This window comes from Leuciscus leuciscus (assembly GCF_965113295.1).
Source record: "Leuciscus leuciscus genome assembly, chromosome: 22".
Lineage (NCBI taxonomy): Eukaryota > Metazoa > Chordata > Actinopteri > Cypriniformes > Leuciscidae > Leuciscus > Leuciscus leuciscus.
In genome coordinates this window covers 15,672,044-15,696,444 of record NC_138746.1, presented here as the reverse complement: position 1 = coordinate 15,696,444, position 24,401 = coordinate 15,672,044, and the positions used below count along the sequence as shown (strand labels likewise).

The following is a 24,401-nucleotide window of genomic DNA, read 5'->3' as shown; positions in this document are numbered from 1 at the left end:
GTAAATGCCAGACAACCAACTGACTGGTGGATTATGTAGTTTTGTACATCCATTGTCAACATAGTACAGGCAACTCTTATTGCAAAGAAAGAAAAATCCTGTTTTCCATTATATATCCATTTTGACAGCTGGATAAAGATTGCACAAACTTTAGTTCGCAGAATTCACGTTAATAATGAAAAATAGGAGACAGCTTATTTTAAACCATTAGTTTTTCTCTCTCTGCTGGCTATAAGCTGTAGAGACAGGAGTATAAATCAGACAGACGTGTCTGATGGGCTGCCCCACAGGACCAGTCAGGAAGAATACTGGTGGAAGTCAAGGGAAAAGGGCAGAGGTATAGAAAATGAAAGGGAGATGGAGTAGAAGTAGACGGAGAGTAATAAGAGGGGTGAGTGAGTTTAAAAATCAGAGGACAGCTTAGTAACCTGAAAAAAAGAAGAGGAAAATGGAACTTTGGAGGGAAAGGCCATCCTCAGGTGAAATTACTGGTCGTATATCTGATGAAAAAAAGACACTTTTACTCTTCATGCAACTGCAGACACTTCACCAAAAGCAAGTATATTTCTCTTTTAATAACAAAACTCTGTTTCAAAACCTAGTGACCTTCATAGACACATCTTAACAGTCATGCAATCTTGTGAGTGATCAATTTACTTTGAATCCTTTTATTCAGTAAGGATGCATCAAATTGATCAAAAGTGACAGTAAAGACATTTATAATGTTATAAATTTGTATTTCAAATAAATGCTATTCTTTTTACTTGTATGCTATTATATGCTATTCTTTTCTTTTAACTTTTGATTTATCAAAAAATCGTGGGAAAATGTAGCACTGTTTCCATAAAAATATTAAGCAGCATAACTGTTTTCAACATTGATAATAAAAAAATGTTTCTTGAGCCCCAGATATTAGAATGATTTCTGAAGGATCATGTGAGCCTGAATATTTCACAATGTTACTGTTTTTACTGTATTTTTGATCAAATAAATGCAGGCTTGGTGAGCATAAAAGAAATGTTTAAAAACTGACAAACATTTGAATGGTAATGAGTTAATATTTTTTATTAAAATGTTTAAATAAATTAAAAATTCAATAAAATATTGTGAATTAAATGCTTATGATTTCTCTCCCTATGTCTGCCAATTTGAAGTTTTGTTTGAGCTCATTGCAGTGCATTCTTGGCTTTTCCGCAAAGGGCACATGTAATGCTGGCAAAGAATTTAGCCGAAATTAGGTATTTTTAGAAGAAACCCTTTTTCAATTGGTTTTCTGTCGTCCATGATGCCATAAAACGCTTCCTCTGTAGGTTTTGGACCAGCGCAAATTATTCTAACAAGTCTGGTATCTATAGATGTTTTACACTTCTCTCTCTCTCTGCTTTGTCTTTTTCAGATTAACCAACAGATGTCTGGAATGAACCTGAATGGCACCGGTGCTCCAATGGCATTTGGGCCACCTGGAGCCCCCATGGGCGGCTGGGTGGCACCCCCATCTGGTCAGACCCTCAGCACCCAGCTCTGGAAGTAAATGATTGAGGGACGATGGAGGACAAGGGGCACCGCATCCCTCCATCCCTCCAGTCCTCCTCCACCACTCGCACCCAGAGTTTTATTCATGTACTGTCATTTTTTTCCCCCCTTTCTCTTTCCAACTATTACTCTGGAGAGCATTGATTCAACCTGCCCTCTGTGTATTGATCAAGTGAGCGAGAGTATGGCGTGTAAGAGACTGGCAGCTTTGACCGTCTTATTTGCAATTATTTTTTTCTTCTATATATATATAAATATATTTTTGGGGGGTTCAATCACATATCAGCTACAAGAAAGCTGCTGGACCAATTATACAGGCTTCTAATATATCTTTACCAAATAGTGAGTCATAGTATTTAAAAGACAGAGGTATGGCTATCATATTTGTGACATCCCCCTCCTTTTCCTATCTTCTGTAGCCCCATGTCCCAAAACCCTGTAGCAGATATTGTATAGACCCATGTAATGTAATGTAATCATGAGATAGACAAACCCCTCTCTCTGGCTTCTCACCCCACCGCATCTGTGTAGCTCCATGACAAACTCCATCTTTACTGTGATGTTTTAATGTGTGCGTTACAGAGAAGCACAGTGAGTGAAAGATTAATAAACCTGGACGACTGTACAGCTGCGATGGCTAATGGGAAAAAGGGGGTTGGGGTCAATAGAAAAGGGCTCGGGGAAGGAATTGTCGTTTTAGCCAGCTCGTTTTGACCGAACAAAAGCGTGCAGTCGAACACGTCAGTCCCGCCGCTGTAGCAGAGCTTCTATCCTCTCAGACAGGGTCTCTCTGCTGTGCAATAATTTAAACATCCCCACCGTGTCATCCAGGTTTATTTCAAATGTGTTTACATTTTCTGGTGCCTAGTACAGAGACAAAATGTTGTTATTTCCGTGCATTAAACAGTGAATAGCCATGAACTATTGTGTGATCATTTTGTCTAAAGATGCATTTATTGTAAAGTTTTTTTTTGTTTTTTTTTTGCTTTTAAAGAAGGTCGTTTGGAATAAAGACAGTTGTAATTCAAAAGTTCTGTCCCTGGTCTCTCACGCTTTAGACCGTATTTGCTCCAGTATTCCTTTTATTTTCATGGACAGTTTATTTTCAGCACCACCCAACCTCTCTGTACATTATTCAAGCAGTTGGTCCTTGTCCTCCGCATTCACAGACATTGATCTGATTCTCAGAGTGTTCAGAGTCTGAGGAAAAGGGAAAGTGGTTTGTTGTCTACCGCATTGGGAATAAGATCAGGTTTTTGCCATTTGAAAACCCCTTATCCATGGTTTCTCCTCCACCACGTTACAGGTAATCCAGTGTGCTGCCACAGTGAGAAGCTCCAGCAGATAGATACAGTGTGTCAGTAGAGAATCTAGGAACCCGAGATAGCTTGGCATGTCTTTTCAGGTATCCTAAAGTTCAAAGGCGGCAAAGTGCCAGCGATGGCGAGCCTCCATCCAGTGTCATGACAGTCCTAGTGCAGTGTCGTTTGCTAGACCTCTATAAAAACCGAATCCTGCTGCCGCTTTGTTTCATTTCCCAGGTTGACCTTCTCTGTCCGGGTATGCCAGACCAGGACCTGAAAGAAACCAGTTGGAATCAGTTATTTCTGAATTTGCAAATCAAACACGCGTGTCGAAACAAAGATTGTATATATATTAAGTTGGTTCACTCATATTACTAGGAATGGAAGAAAGTGCAATGCGCAATATGGTGGGCCTAAGAAACATTTATGTGAGTTCATGTCAGATTTCATTGCTGATTTGAAATATGTCATTTAAATGTGAAACGCACACAGGTACATAACAGTGGGAAATAAGCTCAGTGTATGTGATCTCTCAGCAGAGATGTTTTTAACTGTTGGTGACTGAAGGGTGCTGGAACAGGATCTCTCGTACATGTCTTGATTTTATCAGTTTGATGCGGCGCAGGGAATGTTGTTAAATGGCCGCACCCAGGTGTGATGCGTCAGTTCCCGAACACATGATACTGCAAATTGGCTTGTTTTGCATAAGGCTAATTTAGCAAAACCACAAGAGATCAATATTGTGTACCTTGGAGCAGCAACCCATAAGTAACTCAAATCATGCTGTAGAATTTGGCCTGATAACAAGTTGCATCCCTCTAGTAGATTCTGTAGAAGTGCTCCTTATGTCGGTGTCTGACGCTCTACTTTGCCATCTACTAATCCCGATGTTCCCTTAATAAATATTATCAGGGCAAAGTAAGTTGTAGGAGAGAGCTTTATATATATATATATATATATATATATATATATATATATATATATATATATATATATATATATATATATATATATATATATATATATATATATAAGTTTTTAGTTTAAGTCTGAATGTCAGAGAGACTAAATTTGGAACTTTCTGGAGTGGATCATAATTGGTTTTGTGGGTGGTTAAACTTCATTAGTTGTGTTTGTGTGCAGCTGTTGAAGACATTTGCAGCCCACAGAGATGTCTAATTTTTATAAGAGGAATGTAATAATACATGAAGAATTAAACTTGTGCGCTTCCGCTTTCATATGTAATAAATCCTTACATTTTTAATGCTGATAATGTAATAGCTACAACTTGGTGCGCAAAGGTTGAAAGCAGTGATATAACAGCAGTGCGGAGGTGTGAAGCCAGCAGTACCCATGGGCCCTAGTAAATCTAAATGGGTTTCAAGAAAAGGTTATTAAAATTTAAACCCTTCATTCTTTTTTTAGACTAATCTTGGAGTAGTTTTAGTCTTTGGCTGTGTGTATCCCTGAGAATATTGTAAGACAAGGGCAGATGTCATTTTCATTATTGCAATGTGTGCCAATTCTGCCAAACTATCTTGTTTAATACTCTTTAAACATTTCAATTTGTGGTGAGAGAAACCCCACTCAGAGTGATCCTGGAATGAGAGAAGATACCCATTCTCTGGTTTTCAAAAAACATATGCATTCCCTCAAAAAACGTGTTTAATGCGTTCCCCCATGAAACTTTCAACAAATCTTGCGAGCAAACACAAAGTTTATCGGTGAAACAACATTTACGAAAGAATGAAAAGCATTGAAATAGAATCCTCCCATCGCATTTTATTTCCATCACCATCTCCCTTTAGGGCACAGGTGTCAACCTCAGTTCCTGGAGGGCCACAGCCTTACAGAGTTTAGTTCCTGCAGTTTTAAAATAAGCCTGAAAGACTTGATTAGCTGGATCAGGAGTGTTTAATTTAGGGTAGAAGCTAAACTCTGCAGGGCTTTAGCCCTCCAGGAACTGAGTTTGACACCCCTGATTTAGGGGCTCCGTACACTCCTGTTCAAAAGTTATTTTGTTCAGATTTTTTATTTTTAAAAAAGTATTTTATTCAGCATTCACATTTAACTGATCAAAAGTGAAAGTAAAGACATTTATATAGTTACAAAAGATTTATTTTTCAATTATGTTCCTTTGAACTTTGTTCATCAAAGAATCCTGGGGAAAAATTATCAAGGTTTCCACTAAAATATTAAGCAGTTGTTTTCAACACTGATAATAATAAATGTTTCTTGAGCACCAAATCAGCATTGTTGAAGCATCATGTGGCATTGAAGACTGGAGAAACGACATTCCATCACAGGAATAAATAACATTTTAAATAAATAAATAAAACATTTTAATTTGTATATTATTACACAATATTGCTGTTTTACTGTATTTTGATCAAATGAATGCAGCCTTCGTAAGCATAAGAGGCTTCTTTCAAAAACCTTTTTAAAAATCCTACTGACACCAAACTTTAGAACAGATTTGCATGAACTAACAATAAAAAAAGTTAATTTTATACTATTCTATAAAATTAAAATTTGCCATGTTAAAAATGTGTTTGTATATGGAAAATGTTACATTAACAAAGGTTAATGCTCTGAATGCATTGTTCATTGTTAGTTCATGTTATCTACTGCATGCCATTAACAATGTATAGAACCTTAGTCTGTACTAATAGCTATACACCATAGTGATTTGCTATAATTTTACAAAAGGGATAGAATCTTAGACAACATCGGAACAAACTGTTACACAATTAAAGCATTCTAGCTCATTTGTTCAGCTCACTTGTTCAAGTCTATTGTGGGGAAAAGTGTGAAAAATGTCTGTGGATTCTATTTGGGCGGTCTTGTATGAAACCATTTTCTCAAACAATGCTTTTGTCGAAGATGTTGAAGAAGTGTTTCTTTTGAATCTGCCCACAACACAATCTCTCAAATGATTATTCTCTCTCGAGGCTTCAGATACTCATCCTGTTCAGAGTGAAGCAAGCTGGCACGCTGACAGCAGTCTGGCAGGAGCACGATTGATGCTGACATTAATAAACAGGAGAGTCTATGCACTGACTTCTGTAAATAAGCCTGTGAATCTCTCTCACACCCTCTTTACCTCTCTATCTATATAGCATGAGTGCCGTCTCTCTTAAACAGTTTCCTTTTCCCCTCTTCTTCTTCCTCTGTCCCTTTCCTCCTTGTCACATCAGTTCAGTCCGATTACTCACATAAGATGACCCCCCCTCAATCCTACCCAGCCTCACTGCCTTTAATTTTGAAGTGCATGCTGGGAGTTAGCCGTATTGCCCTGCCCGCAGGCTTAGTCACAGTCATCCGTCGGGGACCCACAACAACACTTCTACAAATGTGACCTTTCCAAAAGACATCGCTGGCAGTGCTCCACTTGGACAGACGCCTGCTCACGCCTATCACGAGGACCCATAACTGTTGGCACACGCACTTTCGTTTGTTTACTTCCATAATGCCATTCTCATATAATTGGAATACAGCCACAAATTTAAGTATATTAAACTCCCACTTTGTCCAAGTAGCGCCTCGCACTTCTTTGTAACTGTCAGTGGCCTTTCCGTCCCGTTTACAGGCGCGATATCTACACGCTCGCAATCACCACGGCATTGTACCACAGGAATAAACCTGCGCTCTCTGATGTTTACAATGCAGACATTATGCTGCGTCTGGAAAAATGACGCATAACTGATTGGTTGATGTTGAAAATGTGTCCTGCTCTTGCTGGTGTTGGTGATTAGTGGAATTGTCAGCCCTGCTAATAGTCACTATTAATAACCCAGGCCGGCTACCATTAGGGTAATTGGGTGATAATGATGATGGCAGTAGCAGTGACGCGTGGTACAGGGAGGAAGAGAGCATTTTGACATGTAAGGTGAGTCGACTGAAGAGGTTTGAGCTTGAGATTTTAGCTCATGAGATAATGGGCCACGAATGAATGAAGGAGCTTTTAGAATCAGAGTCAAATACATAGGAATGTTTATTTTTTTTCTTATTATTATTTTTTTTTCAAGCGTTACTTAGCTATTCATTGTCACTGGTATAGAATAGACCAGCATACAAAATTATGTTTTCAAAGTAGTACAAAAAAGGTTGGGGTGAGTCATATTGCCCAAAATAATGCGTCTCAGATTTTAAGAGATACCTGGAGCTAATAAAGGAAAGGAACATCGAAAACTGTAACTTTTTTTTAGTATGCATGATATTCAAAGGTGAAGGATGCAAATGCAAGCTGTTCTACTGACCTGGGTACAGTTCTGGGCCTTTGGCTCCAAGTCCTCCACCTTGGTGATCTGTTTTAGGAAATCTGATTCTTGCATCCCTGGTTTGGCTCCTCTCCTCTTGAACAGGGCACGTGGGTTTGACAGGATCACCTGCAGGTTCACTGCAAAGCCTGCCGTTAACAAGCAAATTATAAATCAAACAATTAAATTAAAATGTATTTTATTTATCCTTTTGACATAACAGTTCGTGATAGTCATTGCCGAGAAGGGTTTGGAACTCCTGTGTCGTCTTGTGGTCTGAGTCAGTCAGCATTGTCATGATGTCATTTCCTTGTGCCTTCAGAGTGAATAGTCGCATACGGCTCGGGTGATTGGCTTAAACCTGGCTGCAGAATTGAGTGCCCTTAAGCAGTGTTGGCAAATTGCATAACATCGAGCAACTGCCATTGAGATGAATGGGAATACTAACAGATAACTTTCTCCAGGTATTATATACCTCGTTTGCAAGTGAGAAAGTCTGGGTTTGATGCTCATTGAAGCTCATCAAAAAGCTTAGTGGAAAAGGCCTGAAATTGTTAAATAATTTGTAAAATAAATTGTCCAAATAATCTCGCTATATATTGAAACACACTCTCTCATTCACTGTGTATTAAAGGGGTGGTATAATGCCCTTTTCACAAGATGTAAAATAAGTCTATGATGTCCCCAGAGTGTGTATGTGAAGTTTTAGCTCAAAATACCCCACAGATATTTTTATATAGCATGTTAAAATTGTCACTTTTTGAGGGTGAGCAAAAACGCACCGTTTTGTGTCTGTTCCTTTAAATGCAAATGAGCTGCTGCTCCCGGCACAGGGGGCGGAGCTTCAAGAGCTTGCACTCACACAGACATGCACTGAAAATTTCTAAATCTTTCAGCCTTTTATGTTCAAACCGAATTCAGACAATGATGGAGAGACTCAAGAAGAGGTGACAACATGTAGACAACACTTCTGAATGGTTAGTTGATGAGTTTATATAGCTTATGTGTCGTTAACTTCTACTCATTGATTAGCATATTCTGTCTTGATAATCTATAAATCGTGTTCCGGGGGCGGGGTTTATGTAAATGTTAGGGTTGGTGATGTCACTAACCCGGGAGGAAGCTCGTGTAGTCCCTACCAGCCGTTTGTTGTAGTCCTTAAAAAGTGAATTCTTTAAAAGCAAATATCTCCCTTTGCTTTGAACTTTGAGCGTTGTAATTTTGCAAATGTTGTTTATGCTCAAACAGCAACATTACACACTAACTAAAGTTAGAAAAGTGAATTCATAATCAACCACCCCTTTAACTATATACACAAATGCACAGCTCTTCAGCTCTCTCTTGACCTTATGCATTTCTCATGTCACTGTCGCATGTGGGTCAGGATACGTTTTTCACCCACTTGTTTCCATTTCTCTCTATGACACCGTCTCAGCCCCAAAACAGGAGAAGGACTTTTCAAATGTTACTATAGGGAATATCACCCTCTGTTGTGGGCTTTTTATCCTGCATGGACACAGGCTGTTTTCTAGGACGCCTGCATTCCAGCTAAAACCACCTGGGTTTCCCTCAAATCCACAGAGGCGAGCTCATGACAGCATTGCAATGCTCATCTAAGCCTTGGCTAACTGTGTCCTTGTGTAGTTACAAGGTTTCTCTCCCTCACATCGACATGCATAATGTCAAGGTTTATTAATAGTTGAAGGCCAGCCAACTCCTTTCTTTTGATCTTTTTCTTTTCTTTTCTTTTTTTAATGACTATATTGCCTTTTGATGTCCCTATACAAGTATTGAGGGAATGATGTAAGAACCTACGTTCAGAGATCTAGGGACGCGGCTTTGATAGAGCTGAAGAGCCGGACACATTTCTGCTGTTACACCAACAGCACTTCAGGGTCCATCTAGATGTGATGCATAAACCGTAAGCCCATCCTAAACATTCACATCCTGATTTTTGAACCAACTCCAAGACTTCATGACCAGCCGTTTATAAGGTCTTTAATTAGGGTGGCCTTCAAATTTGTACTGTTGAAAAGCTGAGAAGTGATTGATGTTTAAAACTTATTTTGCCTGACAGGACTGTCAAGTAATTTAATTTCCAGGGAAATGTGATGCATAAATCATGAAATCATTAGTACTTAAATATGTAAATCATATTCAGAAACGAACTAAAATTAATAAGGGGCAATAAGTAAATATTAATAGAGCAATCTGTAAAATGCACATTGGAAAGAGCACCTTTTAGATTAGTGTTATGTTGTCACTAACAACTCTGTTATTTACATAACATTATCATATTTTTAAAAAGGATTAAATTCTGTAAAGGTACAACATGAACTCACTGATGTAATTCAATCAGTCTGCTGTTTTATAACAACCACTATTCCTCATTTATACATACACTAATGCTCAAATGTTTAGGGTCTGTGAGATTTAGTTATTTTTTGGAAAGAAAAAAAATATTCAGAAATGACATTAAATTGATCAAAAGTGATAAAAGAATGTAAAATGTTACAAAAGAGTTGTATTTCAAATAAATTCTATTCTTTAGACCTTTCCATTAATAAAATAATCCTGAAAAGTCATGGTTTCCACAAAAATATTAAGCACTAATGATAATAATAATAAATGTTTCTTGAGTACAAAATCAGAATATTAGAATGAAGTCTGGAGTAATGATGCTAAAAATTCAGCTTTGCCATCACAGAAATGAATTACGTTTTAAAATATATTCAAATATAAAACGGTTATTTTAAATTATGGTAATATATATCACATTTTTGATCAAATAATTGCAGCCTTGGTGAGCATAAGAGACTTCTTTCAAAAACATTTTAAAAATAAAATCTTACTGACCCCAAACTTATGAATGGTTGTATTGTAGATGCTTAAAGTTAATGGTGTAATTCTTAAATATTTAGTAGTGTAAATTGTATTGTGTCCACCACAATTAAGCTGTCTTAATCAGTTTATGATATTTATTACAATTATTATAAAACATTTGTAAAATAAAATTCTGTAAATTATACTCGTGACACAGACTGTGTAAAGGCTAGTGTGACTCATGGTTTAATCACTGTGTACACTACAGACGCAGCTTTTTGTCATGCATAATCATTTCAGCCCTTCTCCGCCTAATGTGCAAAACGTTGCTATTGTGTGTTAAAAAGGCTTCCATGTTAAGACAAGCACTTGAGCTCCTCTTTAGGTGAGAGCAGTGCTTGAAAGCAATGAGAGAGGCGGTTCAGGACCTTTTCTCTGCTATTGTGTTGTATTGTGCTCTCAGAAGAAGCCGTACAGCAGGAATACTAAATTACCTTATTGTTCTCAGCTTTTGTTCAGGGAGGAGTGTAGTAGAGCCGGCAGATTTATGAACCTTAAACAGCTCATTTTCAACATGCGTTTAGTCTATGCCAGCGATGAGAGGAAGCGTATGCATTATGTGAAGTGTTTGTTAAGGGAGATGTGCTCACTGTCAGGTAGGGCCTGACAATGAATACATTTCCTCTTTGATGACAACGATGATGATATTATTGGTGAGTGAACACGTGAGAAAAATATGAGCTTTGGAAGAAGAGCAATAGTGGTAGTAACAGAGATCACATGAGAAAGAGATGATACCATCTCTTGTTATTAGAGTTTCATGAACAGCATAATACCCAGCGGCAGCGCTGGAGTCTGGGGAATTAGGGATTGCTTCAGCTATACGCACTACTATCTCTGACGTTGTATTCATTCCTTCGAGCGCCATATGAGCCCTGCCTCTCTCCATTAGGATGTTTCCAACCTGTCAGCATCTTCTCACCTCACCCTCTTTAATGCACTGCCTGAGAGCTCACATTTGCTAAAAATGCAGAGAAATTGCTGAATTTAGCCTCCTTAAAGGGGCTTTTTGCCAATTATAGGGAGCAAATGGTTGCTTCGTCTGCCTAAAAATCTAGGGTATCTGTTATATTTGCCTGTCAGTAATGCTTTGTAATAGTGTGTAATTTTTAAAAAAATGTTACTGTTGCAATACGTTCTTTATCATTGTAAACTATTAGTATACCATTTGAAAGATGATTTTCCCAGAAAGTGTAAACACGGATGCTTTTAACATTGTTCTGTTTGTGTATCCTGACCAGCTTGACATGTCAACTTCCAATTTACATGTCACTTAGCAGACGCTTTTATCCAAAGCTACTTACAAATGAGGAACATCACGAGCAGTTTATCAGAAGAGCCAACAATATTTGCAGTACACTGTGCCAAGTGCCTTTGTTTATGGTTGTGTTTTAGTTAAGTGCTTGTGGAAAAGTGTGTCTTCAGCTCTTTCTTGAAGGTTCTGATGGTCTCAGCAGACGGGGCGGAGGTTGGCGTTCATAAGCCTGTTTATTTATTATTATTGCTATTCCATTTGGAGACACTAGTGCTGTAAACATTTTCTGTTAATTAAATTTTTGTTTGTTTTTTTGTTTTGAAAACCCCTTAATCTATTAGTATGAACTTTGAGCCTCTGTTCTCTGCAAGTACAGTTCAGTAATTTTTTTGTATTATCTGTATATTATTATATTATTTGAAATGTGTATGTATGTATACATACTTTATCTTACTAATTGTATCTCTGTCAGTCGCCAAGACAACATTTCTAATTTTCATGTATTATTTTTTTCATGAAAATAATTTTTTTAGGGCTGTGCAAGGATTAATCGCGATTAATCGCATCCAAAATAAAAGTTTGTGTTTACATAATATGTGTGTACTGCATATAATTATTTTGTATATATAAATACACACACATGCATGTATATATTTATATTTAAGAAATATTTACATGTGTATACTGTGTATATGTATATGTAATTTATATTATATATAAATATTTTATGTATAAATAACAAATTTTTCTTAAATATATACAGGTACATGAATGTGTGTGTGTTTATACAAAATAATTATACACAGTAAACACACATATATTATGTAAACACAAACGTTTATTTTGGATGCGATTAATCGTTGCACAGCCCTCCTTTTTTTTTTATAATTTTGCTTTTCATTAACAATAACCACCCTGATACAGTTCACTTACTTAGTGCCTTCCCTATTGACAAAGATGAACTATAGCTAGATTCACTAGTGTAAGCCCGTCTCACGATCACAAACTCGCCAGCTTCGGTCACTAAAAAGAGGTAATTGTCTAAATACCTGAGATGGTCGCTTTCACGCTTACACAATCTAAATACTTTGGTATAGCCCCCATGGTTTAGCATACACTTGAATTTAAAATAACGTTTACTGCAGTAGAGGTATGGCCACTTCTACAGATATAAGTCAACCAATGTTACTTCTCTTATAATAGCTTTGGATTGGCCATGCCGTGGTTTCCCACGTACACTTATCTAAAGTAACATTCAATTAAAACAGAGGTAAGACACCCAAATTTAGGTTGGTCAAGCAGCATTTTTGCTGTCCTAAACGGAAATTCATTTCTTGTCTTTGCGAACCAAGTACACTTGAATTAGTGCCAAATATTAGTCATCACTAATCTGACGCAGACTTGCGGTAATATACGAATCCGTTTAATCTACTTGGGAAAACAATATCAGAGTCAGTCAGAATAAAATCAAATGTAACAATTTATTATGTCAGGTAAATGTATCATGGCAATTTCATAATCAGTTCAAAGATAATAAATACAAAACATCAAATGCTCTGGAATAAAGAGAAAAGATGCGAATAATACATAATGCTGAGTGTCTTGCCCACACTCCGCATCACAGGCTAATCTGAGCTACAAATAGCCCTGAGCCTCTTGTTGCATTATTTTATATAGACAGAAACTTCTTTCATATGGAAACATTTGATAACAATGGGAATTTGCATTCAATGTTTACACCTTTTGGGCAGGATGCCATTTGTCTGGACGACACACCCTCCTCTGTGTGCAAGTTATCTCTAAACTCTTAAGAACTTTTTTCCCTTTTGGTTTACTTCTTTGGGAATGAGACATTTGTACCAGTCGCATTTCAAATGATACCAAAGTATAATACTGTATGATAATTATTCACATTAAACCATATAGATTTTTGGGTGAATTTTGGTGATCTCAGCATATGAGAGAGAAGGAATCGGGGAAGAGGGAAAGAGATGTAAATTATGATGATTCTGAGGTGAGACTTGCGTCTCAAATGGTGATGCTAACTTCACAAGAGAGTTTAAGGGCCCTATCTTGCACCCAGCGCAATTGACTTTGTACACCGACGGCCGACGCATGTATCATTCCTATTTTGCACCCGCGCAAAGCGGACTTTTCCCTCCACAGAAGCACGTCGGTTAACTAAGAAAATACACTTGCGCTCCCGGGGGCGATTCAGCGCAAAGAGGAGGCGTGTTCCGGCGCAAACGTTCCTTCATGCTATTTTGCAGGTTTAGAAAACAATTGCGCCACTAACCAGGAAAAAATTATTTAAAGTCAGTGGCGCGTTGCGCATGTTATTCATATGCTATTTTAAGGGCGCATGCTTGGCCATAATCAATGTATCGTGTGCACAACGCGCACTTTGATTCTCTCATCTACACAGAAGCAGCAGTTTTCATTTTTGCAAATCATACATTATTATGATAGATAGATAGATAGATAGATAGATAGATAGATAGATAGATAGATAGATAGATAGATAGATAGACAGACAATTTATAATAAAAGCATACATCTAACTTACACATTTACCCAAATTATCATACGCCTGTTTAACCGAAGTTAATTTGGGTGGGTTTCTCCATCCCCAATGTCCCTGACGAGAACGTCGGTCTCCTCGGCTGTGAACCGCTCCTGGCGCTCGCCTGGCAAATCCGCCGTTATAATAGGAATCCGCTTTAGAACAAGCGCGTCTGCTCTTAAAGGGAATGTGAGATGTCGCTCTGATTGGTTTATTTCACGTTATGCCCAAACCACACCTATGAATAATGAAGCTACTTCAGACCAACCCCTTTTAGATTTTGCGCCGGGCGCAAGAGGCATTTATCCCGCCGGGAAAATAGCAACAGCGCCAGAGACCCGCCCACAAAGTTACTTGCGCTTTGCGCTTGACACTTGCGTTTCAGATCGTTAAAATAGGGCCCTAAATGTTCATTTCCTTTGTTTTCTCAAAGAGTTGCCCTCTCTTCCAGTTCTTCCAGTTTTTTCCAGTCTTATAATATAATATAGGAGAAAAGCCTCTTCAGAAAACTCTCTGGTGTTTCACGGCTTTTTTCCTCAGCTTAGAGCATTCTTCTTGCATGGTCTCTCTATATAGAAGTCGTTTTGCTGCCTGCTTTGGGCCAATTTTATATGCCTGTTTGAAACGACTTCAGTGAGGGGCAGTCTGGAAAGTATCAACACGACCAAACTGCAAAGAAGTCCCATCTGTTTATCTGAGCAGCCAAGCTGCTCCTCATACAGCTGATGTTATGATCAGCAGCAGCACATGGTATTACGTGGGCAGAATATCCTTTAGAACTCAGAGAAGATAGACAGAGATATGGAGGTTCAATATCTTAATAACATTAAATAAAATTGAGAGACCTTGTGGTGAAACTTGAAGACATAATGCTCCAGGTAATGTGGTTCTGGTTCTCCAATACTTTTAAGACATTTACAGTAATGGGTCTGAACTTTAAAAATGACTTTTATCAAGTCGGCTGATGGATGGTTAATTGGTCACAGTAGCTCACCTGCAGTGCCACGAGTCATGGGTTTGATAACCGACACACTGATAAAAATGTATACTCTGAATGCTCTGTAAATCACTTTGGATAAAAGCATCTGTCTAATGAATAAATGTAACTTAAATGGAAGTTTTCAGATGTGCAGGATGGAAAAACGAAATCTGGTAATTGTGTTTGGCTTGAAGTTTACGTGATTTGCACAAATTAGTTCTGAAATTCAAAACCAGCTGGATGACAGAATGTGCCAGTCACCAGAAACCTGTTAATTAACCAGAGGAATCTATTTTCAAAAATCGTTCTCTGTCACACGAGCCAGATAATGTTAAAGGCCTATAAACATTTGAAATCCAGAAATAGATGCAATAGAGGCATTTCTGAGAACTGGTCACTATTTTTTTAAATGGTTAAAAAAAAAAAAGAAAGTTTTTTTCAAATGGCTGCTTATTCTATAATACTGAACCATCTATAAAAGTGAGAGGAGAATATGGCACTGACTCCACTGATGGATTTTTCAGGTCTATGGCATAACTTTTTTTTCATTTTTCTCAGGATGCCCATATTAACCGTCAGACCATTACTACTGCATGCCTCAGTGAGGTTTCAGCATTGAAGATATTTAATCCCCATGTGTGGAAAATATGGGGAATGCATTATCAAGTGATTTATCAACACAATCAATCTAGATTTTAAAATATAAAATAATGAATTGAAGGTTTATATTGTTCCGTGTGAATTAATTAGCATTTGGATTTCCTAACGTAAATTCAATTTTGTGATAATCAATTTATAATCGTTTTCAGTTGCACACTCCAATAACCATTCTAGAATGTTCTGCCATTATTAAAGGGAAATACAAAATGCAGTAACACAGAAATCAGTTTTCTGTTATTTTGTTCTGTTACACAGCAGAAACAGTGTCATCTTGGATGCTTACTCTTGCATTTATGATTAAGCCTTGTGAATACGGTGCTTCTGCACGTGGTGTAAAACAGGCATAATGGTCATTTCAAATATATGTGACATTTTTTTCCTGGTTTGATAACACTGTTGCAGTTATCATTCAGTTTTGTCGTTATAATAATCAGTAAAAATCGCTAGCGGCGTTTTGATAACTTACTATGGGGGGAAAATTACTCCTGTGTAGGTCGATCTTAGTGACGTCTTACCAGCCATGTCAATTGCAAACGGCCTGTCAGCTTTCCAGCCTGTGTACCAGCCGACCACTTTCCCCTTTTTCACCAGGGGACGCTCGTACCTCCGGCCTCCAACAAGTCCCACTGGCCACACTGACACTCTCCGGGTTGACCGCATCTGTAGAAGAAGGGAAACATGATAATATTGCAAACACAATGCACTACATTTTTAAATAAAAGCTTTTTAATTAAAAGGAAATAATTAATTAAATGATTCAATGATTTGAAGGGGTCCTATTAAGCTTTTCACTTTTTCAACTTTAGTTAGTGTGTAATGTTACTGTTAGAGCATAAAAAAGATCTGCAAGGTTACAAAGCTCAAAGTCCACTCCAAAGGGAGATATTTTATTTAACAGAATCCACTTTTCAAGAACTACAACAAACAACTCGTTTGTACTGCAACGCAATTTTTTCGGATCCTGTGAAGTCGTAATGTTACTCATTTAAATAATCCCTGCCCAGGGAATACGAGAAAAAGGGGTCGAGGCCTGGTTGAGCTGCATTAGAGAAGACAGTGTTGTCGCTATGTCAAAGAGACGTTGTTTTTTTCCACCCTGTTTCTAAAACTCATTTGTTTGACCTTCCTAAGGCTGATGTACTTAGAGTGGTTAAAAAATATTTTCAACACTGTTCCTGAACATTAAAACCCCAACGTTTATCTCTGTGCTACACATTTTATGGACAACAGCTTCCAGAACCACAATGCAGGCTACGCACAAAAGCTTCTCCTGAAATGATGGATTGTCGGGACAATCTGTTGTTTGTGGAACACAACTTGTAAGTATGTCTTATTATTTCTAGTTGTGTTTTCTATTACCAGTTCCAAAATATAAGTTTTATGTTGTTGCTATGTTGTAAACAAAGGGCAAAGATGTTTGCCTCCGCTCGCCTGCTAGCCAACATTAGTGTTAGTGTTTACTGTAGCGTTTGTAAGCTCTCGCTTTTGTAAGGCTGTTCACCACCCCTTAGGAAAATTAACCTTGGCTCTGTGATCGATCAGTTTCTATAACCATAATATTTCGACAAGTATCATGATTAAATGGTGTATAACTTCATATCTAAAATCTATTACAAAATTTACAATTACTATTACAAAAAAAACATACCACTCTGAAAAATCCATTGAAATCTGTGCTTGCAAAATCTGTGCATGAAATCAGTTCTGCACGATCCTCTTGTTTGTTAACATTCTTAAGTCTGAATTGAATTAATTGAAATTCTGAACTGAATTGAAAGTCTTGAATTGGTTTGAAATTGACACCATCCTTAATATTTACATCTGAGTAGAGCTTGCGGTTATGGTAAGGAGAGTGGCATTTCCTGAACATGTGCTAAGCAGTGCCAATCACAACACACTGGGCCAGCTAACCAATCACAGCACATTTCATATTTCGGAAGGAGGGGCTTCATCGAAACAGGAAATAAACTGCACGTTCGGGCCAGACTGGGGAGAGAGGTGCTGTAATAATGAAAAATATGTGAATTTTGAACAATCAAGCATAAAAGCATATTCTAGTACACCCCAAAAACAAAATCAAGACTTCGTAAAAGAGCATAGTAGGACCCCTTTAAGAAAAAAGAAAAAAAGAAGTTCTAGGTTTAATTGTAGTTGTGAAGTAATCAATTTAAACTTTACCAATAATATTTTTTTTTTTTTTTAAATGCACGCATTAACTATTCGTATGTCTAATATGTCGAAAATGCAAGACATTTCTTGAATCATGTATGATAGCATATTTTCAGTTCAAAACGGCAAAATAGTTTACATCACTGGATATTACTGCCGGTCGTTTAACATTTCTATCAAAAAAATTCTTGTTAAATAATAAATGTTTGGCTACATCCTACAAGGCACTCTTCCTAAAGTGTTACAGTGTAATTCACACTCATCTTCGGTGAATAGTAAAGCCCGCCTTCAGCCTATGGGGGATGGGGGGATGTCTATGGCTCAATGTCTATGGTGGTTACAGCCCTGCTTTATAACCATACGAGTACTTAGACCATTTTTATTTTTAAAGGAGCAAGTAAAGTACTGCCACGAACAGCATGGCTTATTATAAAATCCTGGCTCATTTTCAGCATAAATAAGTCCGTCCACCTGCAGTTTGCTGGAGACTGCTCTTCAGTTTCATAAACATGATCACATCTGATTGAACCACTCGGCAACACTAAAACTGTCATTTCCAACAAGATACCATCTTCCTTGTGAAATTTTAAACATCCTACAGCTGAAAGAATCTCCTTTTTTCTTCATTCCTTCATATATAATAATAAAAAAAAATACTATTTGCCACTGGGGGAATGAGCGTTGCTGCAATTTCTCAAACAAATGGTCAGAGTAGTCTTTGAATATTTAATGGTTGTGCTATTTATGTGAGTGCTGTACGCAGTCGGGTGACGTGTCTGTGGCTGGCGGCCCTAAGAAATGGACAAGCTTTGAAGCCCAAACTGCTGCCCCTTTAGCTGTGTTTCTAATGCCCGTCTTCCTCCCTCTCTTCAAAGGCTTCGTCTCCATAATGGTTGCTCTTAAAGTGTAACACAACTCAAAGGCAAAATCAAAGAATTCTCTATAGCAAAGAGGATGTCATCTGCAGGTGCCAAGCATCCTTTCGTGTTGAAGATGACAACAAGGGCAACAGGCACAGCCATCAAATGCAATGTCACATACACTGTTCTTTGAGTTGAGCTCTCAAGCTACTGGCGGCTATATGGAAAGACATCTGTATTTGGCAGTTTTTGTGACCCATGTGTTTTCCTGCAGGGACAGGGAATAAGAAATTCTGGCCCCATTTTGACAACACAGTGCAGAGAAATAAATAAACGAGTGTGTTCAATATCTTTAGGGAGGCAGAATCACCTTCGATAACAAAACTCTACATGCTGCCTGACAGTTCCAGAGAGGATTCGAACAATGCAAAAAAAACAATACAAAATCGGATCTAATGAGGAACTGTATTTCTAGGGAAAGACAGGTTACAACTGAGAACAATAAATCTAATGCAGAATTTGTCGTGGCACTGAAGCCACAAGGCAGAGTAGCAGCATACACAGTATACTGAGACTTCGTGGACATGCTTTTCAGTAACAATGTCTGAAAATTCTTGAAACATGAGAAGCAGCTCTGCATAAGTTGATATGATTCATTTTCATACAATTTATGTAAAAGTGCATTTTGTATACATTTTTGTTTTACTGCACTGACTCTAAACTCCAAACAAGTGAAAAACGGCCAGTGCAGTAAACAGAAGTGTGGCTTTTCGGGGAAATGCATCTTGTTTTTACATATTTAATTTGTAAACTTAGAGAATTTTTCACGAAAATGACTTTAGAGTATTGAGGTGATAAAGCATTTTTATCATAACCGACCACAACAAGCAACGCTACATTTCGTTGGTTGTTTAGTTTTTCAGAAGTGCTGCACACACTGAAATCTCATTGGACTTAAAATGATAGCCCACGCAAAAATGAAATTTCTATCATCATTTACGCACTCTAATGTTGTTCCAAACCTTTATGACTTTCTTTTTTCTGTGGAACATTAAAGGGATAGTTCACTCAAAAAGGAAAATTCTGTCATCATACTCACCCTCAAGTTGTTCCAAACCTGTATGAGTTTCTTTGTTCTGTTGAACACAAAAGAAGATATTTTAAAGAATATGGGTAACCAAACAGTTGCTGGTCCCAACTGTATAGTAGAAAAAAAAAAATACTATCGAAATCAATGGGGACCAGAAACCAACAGAACAAAGAAACTCATATACTGTAGGTTTAAAACAATATGAGAGTGAGTAAATGATGACAGAATTTTCATTTTTGGGTAAACTATCCCTTTAAAATAAGGAATTTTGAAGAATGTTTGTAACCAAACAGTTTTGGTTCCCATTGACTTCCTCAAAAAAATATAATGGAGGTCAATGGGATCCAAAACTGTTTGATTACATTCTTCTACACACATTCTTCAAAATATCTTCTTTTGTGTTCCACAGAAGAAAGAAAGTCATACAGGTTTGAAACAACATGAGGGTGAGTAAACGATGACATAATTTTCACTTTTGGGTGGACTATCCTTCTAAGTACCAGTCTTCATGAATATTAAACATGAATGAGGAGAGACTGGTTGTGGATATCATGACTCTCACATTTCAAAAGGAAAAGCATGCAGTCTGGTCTGGTAAAGCATTACATTACACATAAAAATGCAAGCTATTTGTTCTTATTTTTAACACTCTTCAGTTCCAGCACGTTGTGAGTGTGAGAGCCACACAAACAGAGAGAACTGTTCTGATTGGCTGTTTCATGATCGATTATATATCACGCTCCATTTTTTGTTTTGGACAAATTGCTTTTCATCTTATCGCATTATTATTCTAACCAAAAATAATAATAATGTAATAATGAAAAAAAATAAAAAATAATCATTTGCATGTTTGATGATCAAGCTATTTTAACACAAGATGATCTTCCACACTCCACTCAAGCAGCTGAACGCAATTTTTTCCACAAGCACTTGATCAATGACCATTAGCGCACTGTACTATTGTCCCTACTAAACCTTTATTTTAAACAACTCAATTGTTTCACTGTTTCTCGGTCACATCTCTGCACTAGCTTGTACTTTTCTAGCCAATTTTGAGACTTTGCATTGCAGCTCTTTTATATTACTGTCGCCTTAGGATGAATCACTCGAGCTGTAGCATTTCTCGTTGGGGGAAACAGTATGTGCTAAATGAATACATTTCCTTGGTGTCGTTAATATTTGTCATTATGAAGCACTAGCTGTTGAAAGTGGCCAAATGACTCTCATTGTTGTGCTGTGTAATGTGTTTGTGTTGAGCAGAGCAGGGGTCATCAGCATACTGACACTGCGCTCTACCCCTCAGGGGCCATTCCATGTGTTCATCCACATGTCCAGCTGTGTTCTGGAGAAATGGAGAGAGAGAGAAAGAGGCAGAGGGAGGGAGGGATGCACAAAGCAAGCATTGAAGAAATAAGGAGGGCAGCAAGGCCTGTGGCAGAGGAAAAGAGAACGGCTAAAAGAGGAGGAAAAAGCAGAGGTAAAAGACTGGTAGAATAATTGATGATAAATGAGACGATGAGCTATAAGTGCTGGGTTTGGACAACAGCCGAGAGAAGAATATTTTGTTACTGTAGATAGAACTGAGTGTAATGCTGTGGAGGAAACCTCTTCCCTCTTTGCCCTTTTTATATATCCCAGACAAATAAATGAAATGGATAATCATCAGACATCGATTAAAGCAACACACTCACATGGTAATTTGTAACTATTTTAGGTTTTGGCGAATTGGTGGCTAAGTTGTCTGAATTTTCTTATTCGTACATTTTCATACAATCTTCTTATTTCCCACTGACGGTTAGGTTAAAGTGTGGACCTTCATGATTTTGTCTGAAAATTGCACGTTTCCTTACGAATTCATATGAACTCGTCACCTTGTAAAATATTTATTTTCACAAGAGAGAAATGGATGGTTCTGCCAAAAATGAGTATTTGTCATTACTGTCATTATTTACTCACCTCATGTGGAGGCTATGTTGGTCAAACTCTAAAAAGACCAAAAACAAAACCCAGCATAAAATAACATTAAATGTGATCTATGACTTGTGCACTGATATCGCATAGTACACAATAGCTTTAGTTTAAAGTTTGGTCTGTTCCTCATACATACGACTTTATAGTGTTCTTTTGTACTTTTTTTGAGCTTGGCATCAATCTTAATTAATTGCAAAAGAGCTGTGTAAAGATTATTTAAAATTTCTCCCTTTTCCACTGAAAAATATGGGTTTGGAACGACAAGATGGTGAGTAAATAATGACAGAAAATTCATTTTTGAGAGAACTTTTTTAACCCTATACTGCTTATATTTCAATATTAATTGGCTGAAATTCCAAGGGTGTGTCTTTATTACCTATATTATATTATATTATCTATATCTATATTATTGTCTATATTAATTGCCTTCATTAAACTGACTTTATCAAAAACTTATCTGAAGAACTATGTGCACATTTAAAAAAAAAAAACTCAACCTGTATAAGACAGAGGCTCAAATGAAGTGTATCTCCTCTCATCACTTCGTCATGTTGTCTGTTTCGTCCATCGTCCACAGACAACCGGCTAAACAGACAAATCCTCATTTCCCAGCTGTCAGGATGCTTTGTCATTTCTCTGTGACTTCCACTCAAACTGGGTTAATTCACTCTGCTTGGCTACACAGTATACTGGGTCGCCTTCATTTATGTGAGTCAACCACTGCACATTCAAAGACTCATAAGAAATAGATAACAATGGCATGATAAAACACACCACATGAATCTCCATGGGGACAGATGTTACAGCGAGATCTCCAGAGACATTATTTATTAACGGCCAACTTTTAAAAAATAAGTCTATTTCTCTCTAAACTATCAATTTAAGTGTAATGCAACAACCTTGTGGAGTGCAAAAACATATTGTACAGTGACAATAAAGAGCTTAAATTGACTCGGCCATGGCACCAATTTGTTTTAACTGCAGCTTTAAGGTTAATTGCTGCTTTTAAATTTTTAGGTTTAAACTTTATCTATCTTTTACAGTGCAAGTTCTCAAGGCAAATACTGTAAGACCTCTGAGTTGTGCATACAGTTTACCTGCAGCATGTAACGCCACTGGTCTTATAGATGCTATAGTTGTCATTTGATGGGCGAAATAAGATGGGTATATATGAATTTGCATCTTCATAAAAAAAAATAAAAAAAACCTAATTCATCCTCCACCATTTGAGTTATTGTACAGACAGACATGACCCTTTACAGTGGCTCCTCACATCAGGATGAGAATATTTAGCAACTGCCTTGCAAACCCCTAATTCCAGCCATATCTCGAAACAGAAAGGCATGTATTCATGACTTTGACCAGTGTGGACCAGCAGAGGTTTCTTTAGAGCCCCAGACATATCTGTCTATATGATGTGGCACGGTTTGCAATTTAACATTTCTATTGTGATCGCTAATCTCATCAAATAGACTGGTTCTTACTTTCCAGATTTAATTTGAAGCATTCTGCAGCTCTAAACTGGGCAGAAAGAAGTCGTATTTACCTCTTCAAATAACTCAAGGCTGTAAGTGTTATCATCATCCGCGAAGAAAACGACTCCTTTATCTTTGGACGCGCGATGTCCTCTGAGCCAGCCGAGCGCTAAGTTCCTTTGCTCGGTCGCTCGCGGCATCCCCGTCCGCTTGAACCTGCGCGGGGTGAACACGTTCAGGTGAGTGTATCGCAGCCCAGACCGGGCAAGAAACCGCGAAACTAGCTCCGTGTGGGAGTTCGAGTCCTCCACCACGACCCAGTGGAACTGCGGAACCTGGCGGAACGTATTTGCCAAGCGGGTGAGCTCTGCTTTCTGCACCGCTCGGCTGTAAGTGGGAGTGATGGCATAAATGACCGGGAGAGATGTGGTGTTACTCCCGCTGCTGCTGGTCCTGCTGCTGCTGCTGCTGCTGGTCCGAGTCGTCCTGACGACCTGCCGCTGCTGCACATTTCCCAGCCGAGACAAATAGAAGCTGGCCGTGTTCCGAACAGACAATCTCTTCGTATCGATGTCGATCACGATGATCACTATCAAGATCCACGGAAGAAGGATGAAAAAGCGAGAGTAGAAGATGGATTTCATTGTGCCCGAAGAACCAGCGCTGCTTAATGTAAAGAATTAACAGTCCGCCACAAACAGAGCAGTTCATTCAGAGGCGATTATTATTGTATAATTGCAGAATATTACTTTTAAAACTTCCATTAAAGCCTCTCCTCGCGTGTTTATTATTCGGTAGCCGCAGTCCACGAACGTTTAAACTTCCCATTTCCCTCAACTAAACGCGCTGTTGCGATGCCATCCCGTCCTGCGCTTCGCCAGTCAGTCCGTTCCCTGAGAAGATGCTCATGGGTCTTTAGTCGTTCAGCGCAGAGAACAGTGCTAAAAATAACAACAGGTCATTGTTTTGGTCACGTGCATAGCTTGGAGTGCAATAAAGCCATGCAGGTGAAACGATTGCTCAAAATTGCACCGAATGATGGGACTGCGCTCTATGGTCTGACAGTCGCTGCTGCTGTATAGTCCGCTGAAACGAGGAAGACTGAGAGACTTCAAACTGAGAATTCACCCTCCCCACCTGCGCACTAGAGAGAGCGAGAGAGGAATTACTTGCATTGTAGTCTTTTTTTTTCTTTTTCTTTTTTACGCTGTCTCTCATAGGCCTACTTTCATATAGCCTAGGCTTATAATCATGATTTGTCTGTTAGAGCTTCAAGTTTACGGTTTATTTCTAAACTAAATACGTAGGTAGCCTATAGGGCTGTTGTTGTTAGATGACCCCAAATAGCTATAGGCTATAGATAACATGTTTTTCGCTCGAATTTATTTCATTCATTAGCC

General features: G+C 38.1%; 2 protein-coding genes across 4 annotated transcripts in view; one reads left to right on the top strand and one right to left on the bottom strand.

Moving 5' to 3' along the window:
* The window catches only part of smap1 (small ArfGAP 1), a 103,904-nt gene extending 101,450 nt beyond the window's left edge, over positions 1 to 2,454 (top strand). For both annotated transcript variants that reach the window (XM_082154840.1, XM_082154841.1), the window contains one exon: positions 1,397 to 2,454. In XM_082154840.1, the coding sequence (XP_082010966.1) occupies positions 1,397 to 1,531 (135 nt within the window). In that variant the 3' untranslated portion in view covers positions 1,532 to 2,454. The remainder of the gene's footprint in view (positions 1 to 1,396) is intronic.
* b3gat2 (beta-1,3-glucuronyltransferase 2 (glucuronosyltransferase S)) lies at positions 2,350 to 24,127 on the bottom strand. Of its 2 annotated transcripts, XM_082154854.1 has the most exons (4): positions 23,073 to 24,125; positions 15,952 to 16,096; positions 7,097 to 7,245; positions 2,350 to 3,110 (listed from the first exon to the last, which is right to left on the bottom strand). In XM_082154854.1, exons 1-4 carry the CDS (start codon positions 23,643 to 23,645, stop codon positions 3,024 to 3,026), a joined length of 954 nt encoding a protein of 317 aa, XP_082010980.1. In that variant the 5' UTR covers positions 23,646 to 24,125; the 3' UTR covers positions 2,350 to 3,023. The 2 variants fall into 2 exon arrangements, with proteins under 2 accessions (XP_082010980.1, XP_082010981.1); XM_082154855.1 differs by lacking the exon at positions 2,350 to 3,110 and having other exon boundaries at positions 7,113 to 7,245; positions 15,903 to 16,096; positions 23,073 to 24,127.
* Positions 24,128 to 24,401: the final 274 nt, after the last annotated feature.